This window comes from Mustelus asterias, chromosome 24 (assembly GCF_964213995.1).
Source record: "Mustelus asterias chromosome 24, sMusAst1.hap1.1, whole genome shotgun sequence".
Taxonomy (NCBI): Eukaryota; Metazoa; Chordata; class Chondrichthyes; order Carcharhiniformes; family Triakidae; genus Mustelus; species Mustelus asterias.
Window position 1 is genome coordinate 42934583 of NC_135824.1, and position 11828 is coordinate 42946410.

An 11828-nucleotide genomic window follows, 5' to 3' on the forward strand; every position below is an offset into this window, starting at 1 on the left:
GGCACAGGGAGAATGTGCAGCAGACAGTGACGCAAGCTGGGAATTGAACCCGGGTCCCTGGCGCTGTGAGGCAGCAGTGTTAACCACTGTGCCACCATGCCTCCACATGATTAAGTTGATCTTTCTCTACACCCCAGCTATGACTGTAACACTACATTCTGCACTCTCTCGGTTCCTTCTCTATGAACGGTATGCTTTGTCTGTATAGCACTCAAGAAACAATACTTTTTACTGTATGTTAATACATGTGACAATAATAAATCAAATCACATCAAATCCAACATGAGGATGTGGATTGACAGTTCTCCCAGGCTCCATCATTCAACCAAGGCCACCCAAACATTCTAGGTATATATCTGATCCAACTCTTAAAGCTTGACTTTGATCTTGGTCATAAGGAAATTAGAAATTATGTGAACAGTTCTGGACATGAGCTTCATAGAATCATAGAATGTTTACGGTACAGAAAAAGGCCACTCAGCCCATCATGTCTGTGACAGATTGGCACATAATTGGCAATTCTGAATTTGTAACCCAGAACAAGGAAGGAATGATTTAAGCTTGATGTGGAATTAACTTTTTAAAATTCATTCATGGGACGTGGGGGTAACTGGCCAGGCCAGCGTTTATTGCCTATCCCTATTTGCCCTTGGGAAAGTGGTAGTGAGCTGACTTCCTCAACCGCTGCATTCCATGTGGTGTAGGTACCCACAGTGCTGTTAGGGAGGGAGTTCAGAGTGACTCGGAGGGGAACTTACAGGTACTGGTGTTCCCAAGTATCTGCAGCCCTCGTCCCTCTAGACAGTAGTGGTTGAAGGTTTGGAAGGTGCTGTCGGAGGAGCCTTGGTGAGTCCTAAGACTAACTAATGTGACTGGAGGTGTTATGTTGTGCTATTAATTGGAGAAACTGTTGATAGCAAAGAAACTAATTCAGTTTAAGGCATTAATGTTGTTAACTTACTCTTTCCGAAGTCTCGAGAGCTTTAATGTGGTTTTGTTTTGCCTCATTTGGTTTGATCTACTTTTCAAGTAATGATGACATGCAATTCACCTTGTTTTTAAAATGATTTCATGATAATGCAGGCATCACTGCAAGGCCAGAATTTATTTCCCATGCCCTAATGAATGGTGGTGGTGAGCTATTCCTGAACCGCTGCAGTCCATGTGGTGTAGGTAACTTCACCATAACATTCCAACTCCGATACTCAATAGTGTTGCTAGGAAGAGTTTTGACCCAGTGACAGGTTGTACTAGTCCCCACACTGCATAAAGGAACTGATAGCGCCCACGCATGATTAAAATGGTCACAAAAAGAACTCTCCACCTCCATGGCAACAGTGAGACATTTCAGCAACTACAGTAACTGACTTCATCAGTAAGTGTGTAGAAGACTGTGCCAAAGAAGCAAATCAGCGTGTTCCCCAACCGGAAACCATGGATGAACAGGGATATCCACTGCTTGCTGAAGTCCAGGTCTGAGGCGTTCAAGTCCGGCGACACTGACCTATACAAGAAATGATGTGGAGATGCCGGCGTTGGACTGGGGTAAACACAGTATGAAGTCTAACAACACCAGGTCTCTGTATGCCCTGTTTGTGAGCACATCTCTCACTCCACCTGACGAAGGGGCAGCGCTCCGAAAGCTAGTGGCATTTGCTACCAAATAAACCTGTCGGACTTTAACCTGGTGTTGTTAGACTTCTTGCTGTCTATACGAGAAAGCCAGATAGATCTAAGGAGATCCATCAAAGATAACAAAAGACAGTACCGGACCAAGCTAGCGTCCCAGGCTAGCCACACTGACCCCCGCCGACTATGGCAAGGTCTGCAAGACATAACAGGCTACAAGATGAAGGCATGTAAAATCGCTGGCTCCAACGCACCCCTCCCTGATGACTCAATGCATTCTATGCCCGTTTTGAGCAAGAGGTCAGCGAGAGCATGACCTCCACCCTGTAAACCCTGGATGAACCTGTATCTGGGGTCACCATTGCAGATGTCAGAGCTGTTTTCTCGAAGGTCAACCCACGGAAAGCGACTGGCCCGGATGGGGTACCCGGACGAGCACTCAGATCCTGCGTGGATCAGCTGGCGGGGGTATTCAGACATCTTCAACCTCTCTTTACAACAATCTGAGGTCCCTATCTGCTTCAAGAAGATGACCATCATCCCGGTACCTAAGAAAAGCCAAGCAGCGTGGCTTAATGACTATCGGCCGGTGGCTCTGACATCCATCATCATGAAGTGCTTTGAAAGGTTAGTCATGGCACGAATCAATTCCAGCTCCCGGACTGCCTGGATCCACTACAGTTTGCCTATCGCCGCAACAGGTCCACAGCAGACACCAGCTCCCTTTCCCTACACTCAATCCTAGATAACAAGGACACCTATGTCAGACTCCTATTTATTGACTGCAGCTCAGCCTTCAACACCATTATTCCCATTAAACTCATCTCCAAACTCCATGGCCTGGGCCTCGGCTCCTCCCTCTGCGACTGGATAAAATAGAAAAAATATAACAGTACAGCACAGTACAGGCCCTTCGGCCCTCGATGTTGAGCCGAGCTTTGTCCGAAACCAAGATCAAGCTATCCCTATCATCCTGGTGTGCTCCCTGTGCCTATCCAATAACCGCTTGAAAGTTCCTAAAGTGTCCGAATCCACTATCACAGCAGGCAGTCCATTCCACACCCCAACCACTCTCTGAGTAAAGAACCTACCTCGGACATCCCTCCTATATCTCCCACCATGAACCTTATAGTTATGCCCCCTAGTAACAGCTACATTCACCCGAGGAAATAGTCTCTGAATGTCCACTCTATCCCCCTCATCATCTTATAAACCTCTATTAAGTCGCCTCTCATCCTCCTCCGCTCTAAAGAGAAAAGCCCCAGCTCCCTCAACCTTTCCTCGTAAGGCCTACCCTCCAAACCAGGCAGCATCCTGGTAAATCTCCTCTGCACTCTCTCCAATGCTTCCACATCCTTCTTATTGTGAGGTGACCAGAACGGCACACAATATTCCAAATGTGGTCTCACCAAGGTCCTGTACAGTTGCAGCATAACCCCCACGGCTCTTAAACTCCAACCCCGTGTTAATAAAAGCTAACACACTATAGGCCTTCTTCACGGCTCTATCCACTTGAGTGGCAACCTTCAGAGATCTGTGGATATGAACCCCAAGATCTCTCTGTTCCTCCACATTCCTCAGAACCCTGCCGTTGACCCTGTAATCCGCATTCAAATTAGTCCTACCAAAATGAATCACCTCGCACTTATCAGTGTTAAACTCCATCTGCCATTTTTCGGCCCAGCTTTGCATCCTATCTATGTCTCTTTGCAGCCTACAACAGCCCTCCACCTCATCCACTACTCCACCAATCTTGGTGTCATCAGCAAATTTACCGACCCACCCTTCAGCCCCCTCCTCCAAGTCATTGATAAAAATCACAAATAGCAGAGGACCCAGCACTGATCCCTGTGGTACACCGCTGGCAACTGGTCTCCAGTCTGAAAATTTTCCATCCACCACCACCCTCTGTCTTCGATCAGATAGCCAGTTACTTATCCAATCGGCCAAAGTTCCCTCTATCCCACACCTCCTTACTTTCTTCATGAGCCTACCATGGGGAACCTTATCAAACACCTTACTAAAATCCATGTATACGACATCAACTGCTCTACCTTCATCTACACACTTAGTTACCTCCTCAAAGAATTCAATCAAATTTGTGAGGCAAGACTTACCCTTCACAAATTCATGCTGACTATCACGAATTAAGCTGCATCTTTCCAAATGGTCATAAATCCTATCCCTCAGGACCTTTTCCATTAACTTACCGACCACCGAAGTAAGACTAACCGGCCTATAATTACCAGGATCCTGAACTTCCTAACTCACAGACCACAATCTGTAAGGATAGGCAACAACACCTCCACGATCATCTTCAACACCGGTGCCCACAAGGCTGTGTTCTCAGCCCTCTACTATACACCTTATTCCCCTATGACTTTGCAGCCAAATTCCCCTCCAACTCGATTTTCAAGTTTGCTGACGACACCACCATAGTGGGTCAGATCTCAAATAATGACAAGACAGAGTACAGGAATGAGATAGAGAACCTGGTGAACTGGTGCGGCAACAATAATCTCTCCCTCAATGTCAACAAAACGAAGGAGATTGTCATCGACTTCAAGAAGCGTAAAGGAGAACATGCCCCTGTCTACATCAATGGGGGCGAAGTGGAAAGGGTCGAAAGCTTAAAGTTTTTAGGTGTCCAGGTTACCAACAACCTGTCCTGGTCCCCTGATTCCGACATTATAGTTAAGAAAGCCCACCAACTCTCAGAAGACTCAGGAAATTTGGCATGTCAGCTACGGCTCTCTCCAACTTTTACAGATGCACCACAGAAAGCATTCTTCCTGGTTGTATCACAGCTTGACCCAAGGCCTCAAGAAACTACAGAAAGTCGTGAATGTAGCCCAATCCATCATGCAAACCAGCCTCCCATCCATTGACTCTGTCTACACTTCCCGTTGCCTTGGCAAAGCAGCCAGCATAATTAAGGACCCCACGCACCCCGGACATTCTCTCTTCCACCTTCTTCTGTCAGGAAAAAGATACAAAAGTCTGAGGTCACGTACCAACCGACTCAAGAACAGCTTCTTCCCTGCTGCTGTCAGACTTTTGAATGAACCAACCTTGTATTTAGTTGATCTTTCTCTACACCCTAGCTATGACTGTAACACTACATTCTGCACTCCTTTTCTTCTCCATGAATGGTATGCTCTGTCTGTATAGCACGCAAGAAACAATACTTTTCATTGTATGTTAATACATGTGACAATAATAAATCAAATCAAAATTCATCACTGGACTGGGACTGACTATCCAAGAGTAGTATGGTGGTACAGTGATTAGCACTGCTGCCTCACAGCGCCAGGGACCTGGGTTTAATTCCGGCCTTGGCTCAGTGTCTGTGTGGAGTCTGCATGTTCTCCCTGTGTCTGTGTGGGTTTCCTCTGGTGCTCCGGTTTCCTCCCAAAGTCCGAAAGATGTGCATTGGCCATCCTAAATTCTCCCTCAGTGTACCCGGACAGGTGCTGGAGTGTGGTGACTGGGGGATTTACACAGTAACTTCATTGCAGCGTTAATGTAAACCTACTTGTGACACTAATAAATAAACTTTAAAAACAATATCGAGCTTTTAAACATCTTTTTTGAACAAATGATAAATTATTGAACAAAATTTGGTGTTTAATCTGACTCAATTTTATACATATATTATATATCCTGTTGAAAAAGACATGGAAAATACCGTGCTTTTTAAATAGGACTGAACAAGGTCTTGTGTTCTAAGTTAATAGTGAGATTACTAATTGGTGTTGCTTGTGTGAGCTTGTCTTCTCCTGAGGATACATGTTTTCTCATTTAAGGCAGCAATGGTAATGGCTGGAAAAAAACATGGGTTCATGAATAATGTTTGGAAAACAAAATTAAAAAGCACTGGAATTGATTGAGCAGAATTTGAGTGCTTGGGTACTTGTGGACTTTCGACTGTGAGAACCATTCTTTGCAAGTATTAAGTTAAATTAATGGCAGCAAGTTTAGCAAATAGGGGCGGCATGGTGGCACAGTGGTTAGCACTGCTGCCTCACAGCACCAGGGACCCCGAGTTCGATTCCCGACTTGAGTCACTGTCTGTGTGGAGTTTGCACGTTCTCCCCGTGTCTGCGTGGGTTTCCTCCGGGTGCTCCAAATTCCTCCCACAGTCCAGAGATGTGCGGGTTAGGTGGATTGGCCGTGCTAAATTGACCCTTAGTGTCAAGAGGATTTGTTAGGGTAAATGCATGGGGATATGGGGATAGGGCCTGGGTGGGATTGTGGTCGATGCAGACTCGATGGGCTGAATGGCCTCCTTCTGCACTGTAGGGATTCTATGATAAATCCACCACATCTCTGAAATACATCAAGGCTTTGAAGGAATAGCGAAAAGGAAGTTTGGATAATTATGCAGTTACAGGACCATGTCCAATTTTATATCACTGAAATTACAGATTTAAATCAATTATCTTTTCAATTTGGGCAAATTTTCTGTCGATTTGCTCTAAATCTTCTCGAGCCCCCGGCTTGTTGAGCTGAATCTGGCTCTGCCTCAACTTTCCAGTAAAAACCCATCATGGATTTATTTTTCAATTATCTCAGGACAGCTTGGCATTTGAATCTGTGGTGATGTTGTCGGATTACCGAGAATATTTCCTTCTGCTCATGGTTACAAACTGTACAAGGAGGAGATAAGGAATTTTCAAATAAATGTGCTTAAACATTAAATGTCACAGTAGTGTGATAGGTTGCTGCAAAGTTCAATCTCTCAAACGCCCAGTTTGAATCCACTGGAACTAAAATGGAGGCTGCAGTTAGGATATAGATCAGTCAGTGGCTGTAAAGATTGTTAGGCTCAATCATCTACTCCTGTTCCTGAGTTCCCGGCTGCTCTGAGAGGCTCCCCCCCCCACACCCGCAGAACTCCACACTCTCCCTCACTCTCCCCCACTTTCCCCCTCGCCTTCCCCCACTCACCCTCACTCTCCCCCTCGCCTTCCCCCACTCACCCTCACTCTCCCCCTCGCCTTCCCCATTCACCCTCACTCTCCCCCTCGCTTTCCCCCGCTCACCCTCACTCTCCCCCTCGCTTTCCCCCGCTCACCCTCACTCTCCCCCTCGTTCCCCCCCCTCGCCCTCCCCCTCGCTCCCCCCCTCTCGCTCTCCCCCTCGCTCCCCCCCCCCTCGCTCTCACCCTCATCCCTCCAAATCTCCCTCACTCCTCTCACTCCCCAGTCCTGAATTGAATGCAGCATCGCGGGTATTTACAGAGAGAAGCACAAGCTGAGAAAGAAGGGGAACAGTTTGGGATTGTTGTTGATTCAGTGCCAGATCTGAGCAGCTCCCAGTAGAGGGACAGTAGAGGGCATGGATTGGCACGGGAGGATTACAGATGGGCACGGGGGGTTACAGATGGACAAGGGGGTTACAGATGGGAACAGGGGGGTTACAGATGGGAACAGGGGGGTTACAGATGGGCACGGGGGGGTTACAGATGGGCACAGGGGGGTTACAGATGGGTATAGGGGGGGTTACAGATGGGCACAGGGGGGTTACACATGGACACGGGGGTTACAGATGGGCACAGGGGGGGGGTTACAGATGGGCACAGGGGGGTTACAGATGGGAACAGGGGGGTTACAGATGGGCACGGGGGGGTGACAGATGGGCACGAGGGGGGTGACAGATGGGCACAGGGGGTTACAGATGGGAACAGGGGGGGTTACAGATGGGCACGGGGGGGTGACAGATGGGCACAGGGGGGCTACAGATGAGCACAGGGGGGTTACAGATGAGCACAGGGGGGTTACAGATGGGTAGAGGGAGGTTACAGATGGGAACAGGGGGGTTACAGATGGGCACAGGGGGGTTACAGATGGGAACAGGGGGGTTACAGATGGGCACAGGGGGGTTACAGATGGGAACAGGGGGGTTACAGATGGGCACAGGGGGGTTACAGATGGGAACAGGGGGGGTTACAGATGGGAACAGGGGGGTTACAGATGCACACAGGGTGACAGATGGGCACACAGGGTGACAGATGGGACATACCGGGTTATATATGGGCTGTTGCTCTGCCATCCTCACGCAGTTTGTTCTGTCGGAGCTCCGGAGGCTGAAACACTTGCAGCAATGTCAGTTTGTGAAATGTCCCAGCCTCAGTCTGTGACCTCGGGGAGAGCTGACTCCACCCTCACACAGAACCGAAACTCTGCTTCACTTTCATTTCTGCTCACAAGCGTGTTCAGTGTGGATTCCTGCCAACAGAAAAACAGAGAAATCTAGCTTTAGACTTGATTTCCTGTTTAATTTACAAAGCCACGCAATGTTATTTTACCCGGATATTTAAACGGGAAAGGAAACACTCAGTTAGATCGCATCAGAACTCAGAACAATTGGCTTAACAGGCGGAGGTTTAGGAATAGGAAATGGGAGGAGCATTCAAGCTGATCTATCTCAGCATCATCCCTCCCTCCCCCCGCTCCCTATGTAGAAACATAGAAAAACTACAGCACAAAACAGGCCCTTCGGCCCCACAAGTTGTGCCGAACACATCCCTACCTTTTAGACCTACCTATAACCCTCCAACCTATTAAGTCCCATGTACTCATCCAGGAGTCTCTTAAACGACCCTATTGAGTTTGCCTCCACCACCACTGACAGCAGCCGATTCCACTCACCCACCACCCTCTGTGTGAAAAACTTCCCCCTAACATTTCCCCTGTACCTACCCCCCAGCACCTTAAACCTGTGTCCTCTCATAGCAGCCATTTCCACTCTGGGAAAAAGCCTCTGAGAGTCCACCCGATCTATGCCTCTCAACAGCTTATATACCTCTATTAGGTTTCCTCTCATCCTACGTCTCTCCAAGGAGAAAAGACCGAGCTCCCTCAGCCTATCCTCATAAGGCATGCCACTCAATCCAGGCAACATCCTTGTAAATCTCCTCTGCACCCTTTCAATCTTTTCCACATCCTTCCTGTAATGAGGCGACCAGAACTGAGCACAGTACTCCAAGTGGGGTCTGACGAGGGTCTTATATAGCTGCATCATTATCCCCGGACTCCTAAACTCAATCCCTCGATTGATAAAGGCCAGCACACCATGCGCCTTCTTAACCACCTCCTCCAGCTGCGGGGCCGATTTTAGAGTCCAATGGACCCGGACCCCAAGATCCTTCTGATCCTCTACAGTACTAAGGGTCTTTCCCTTTATATTTCCCTTCTTCTCATTAGTGTGTAGAACTCTATCCATTTCGGTCTTGAATATGTTCAGTGGTTGAGATGCCCAACCTCTCTGGGGTAGAGGATTCCAAAGATTCACCTCCCCCGAGTGGAAAATAGGAGCAGGAGCAGGCCATTTGGCCCTTCAAACCTGTTCCACCATTCATTATGGTCGTGGCTGATCATCCAATTCAATAGCCTGATCCCACCTTCCCCCCAATATCCTTTAATCCCCTTTAGCCCCAAGAGTGAAATCTAACTCCTTCTTGAAAATTACAATGAAGAAATTTCTCCCCATCTCAGTCCTGAAAGGTTTACCCTTTATCCTTAGACTGTGACCCCTGGTTCTGGACACTCCCAACTCCTCCTCATCCCCAGATTGTCCAATAGACCTTAACCAGATCTTTTTTATTAACTTACCGAAAGTGGGTGTCGCTGATTTGTTGCCCATCGCTAATTGCGCCTTCAGAAGGTGGTGGTGAGCTGCCTTCTTGAACCACTGCAGTCCCTGAGATGTAGGTACACCCACCGTGCTGTTCACCGGCACAATGAATAAACTCCACGGGCAAGGTTTACCACGCAGGACGCTGTGTATTTCACCGCGACGGGAGATGGCCTGCCGTTATATTGGATCTGGTGCTGGGAAATGAGCCAGACCAGGTGCTAGACTTGGAAGTTGGTGTGCATTTTGGTGATAGTGACCACAATTCGGTTACGTTCACCTTAGTGATGGAAAGGGATAGGCATGAACCTCGGGCCAATGGTTTTAGCTGGGGGAAGGGTAATTATGAGGCTATTAGGAGAGAATTAGGAAACATAGGTTGGACTAGGAGATTACAGGGACTGGGAACGTCCGACATGTGGAGTTTTTTCAAGGAGCAGCTACTGCGAGTCTGTGATAGGTATGTCCCTGTCAGGCAAGGAGGAATTGGTAGGGCTAGGGAACCGTGGTGCACCAAAAAAGTTTCTTTGTTGGTTAAAAAGAAAAAGGAGGCTTATGTTCGGATGAGACGTGAGCACTCGGGTAGTGCACTAGAAAGCTTTAGATTGGCTAAGAGGGAGTTGAAGAGCGAGCTTAGAAGGGCTAAAAGGGGACATGAGAAGACTTTGGCGGATAGGGTTAAAGAGAATCCTAAGGCGTTCTATAGGTATGTCAAGAACAGAAGGTTGGTTAGGGCAAGTTTAGGGCCAATTATAGATGGCAGAGGGAAGTTATGTGTGGAACCGGAGGAGATTGGTGAAGCATTGAACCAATATTTCTCTTCGGTGTTCACGCAAGGGGACATGAATATAGCTGAGGAGGACACTGGGTTGCAAGGGAGTAGAATAGACAGTATTACAGTTGATAAGGAGGATGTGCAGGATATTCTGGAGGGTCTGAAAATAGATAAATCCCCTGGTCCGGATGGGATTTATCCAAGGATTCTCTGGGAGGCAAGAGAAGTGATTGCAGAGCCTCTGGCTCTGATCTTCAGGTCGTCGTTGGCCTCTGGTATAGTACCAGAAGATTGGAGGTTAGCGAATGTTGTCCCATTGTTTAAGAAGGGGAACAGAGACTTCCCCGGGAATTATAGACCGGTGAGTCTCACTTCTGTTGTCGGCAAGATGTTGGAAAAAATTATAAGGGATAGGATTTATAGTTATTTGGAGAGTAATGAATTGATAGGTGATAGTCAGCATGGTTTTGTGGCAGGTAGGTCGTGCCTTACTAACCTTATTGAGTTTTTTGAGAAAGTGACCAAGGAGGTGGATGGGGGCAAGGCAGTGGACGTGGTATATATGGATTTTAGTAAGGCGTTTGATAAGGTTCACCATGGTAGGCTTCTGCAGAAAATGCAGATGTATGGGATTGGGGGTGATCTAGGAAATTGGATCAGGAATTGGCTAGCGGATAGGAAACAGAGGGTGGTGGTTGATAGTAAATATTCATCATGGAGTGCGGTTACAAGTGGTGTACCTCAGGGATCTGTTTTGGGGCCACTGCTGTTTGTAATATTTATTAATGATCTGGATGAGGGTATAGTTGGGTGGATTAGCAAATTTGCTGATGACACCAAAGTCGGTGGTGTGGTAGACAGTGAGGAAGGGTGTCGTAGTTTGCAGGAAGACTTAGACAGGTTGCAAAGTTGGGCCGAGAGGTGGCGGATGGAGTTTAATGCGGAGAAGTGTGAGGTAATTCACTTTGGTAGGAATAACAGATGTGTTGAGTATAGGGCTAACGGGAGGACTTTGAATAGTGTGGAGGAGCAGAGGGATCTAGGTGTATGTGTGCATAGATCCCTGAAAGTTGGGAATCAAGTAGATAAGGTTGTTAAGAAGGCATATGGTGTCTTGGCGTTTATTGGTAGGGGGATTGAATTTAGGAGTCGTAGCGTTATGTTGCAACTGTACACAACTCTGGTGCGGCCGCACTTGGAGTACTGTGTGCAGTTCTGGTCCCCACATTACAGGAAGGATGTGGAGGCTTTGGAGAGGGTGCAGAGGAGGTTTACCAGGATGTTGCCTGGTATGGAGGGGAGATCCTATGAGGAGAGGCTGAGGGATTTGGGATTGTTTTCGCTGGAAAGGCGGCGGCTAAGAGGGGATCTTATTGAAACATATAAGATGATTAGAGGTTTAGATAGGGTGGATAGTGATAGCCTTTTTCCTCTGATGGAGAAATCCAGCACGAGGGGGCATGGCTTTAAATTGAGGGGGGGTAGTTATAGAACCGATGTCAGGGGTAGGTTCTTTACCCAGAGGGTGGTGAGGGATTGGAATGCCCTGCCAGCATCAGTAGTAAATGCGCCTAGTTTGGGGGCGTTTAAGAGATCCGTAGATAGGTTCATGGACGAAAAGAAATTGGTTTAGGTTGGAGGGTCACAGTTTTTTTTTTAACTGGTCGGTGCAACATCGTGGGCCGAAGGGCCTGTTCTGCGCTGTAATGTTCTATGTTCTATGTTAGCCAACGGCAGGAGCTCCTGGTCCTGCTGTTTTCAACGGGGTTTCCCATTGAGCACATCC

General features: G+C 47.7%; 1 protein-coding gene across 2 annotated transcripts in view; it reads right to left on the reverse strand.

Moving 5' to 3' along the window:
* Positions 1-8060, reverse strand: part of LOC144511340 (galectin-9-like) — a 67309-nt gene extending 59249 nt beyond the window's left edge. The window contains exon 1 of one of the 2 annotated variants that reach the window (XM_078241611.1): positions 7654-8060. In XM_078241611.1, coding sequence (XP_078097737.1) covers positions 7654-7683 — 30 coding nt within the window. In that variant the 5' untranslated portion in view covers positions 7684-8060. The remainder of the gene's footprint in view (positions 1-7653) is intronic. The other variant, XM_078241612.1, reaches the window with a different exon arrangement.
* Between the last annotated feature and the right edge of the window lie 3768 nt (positions 8061-11828).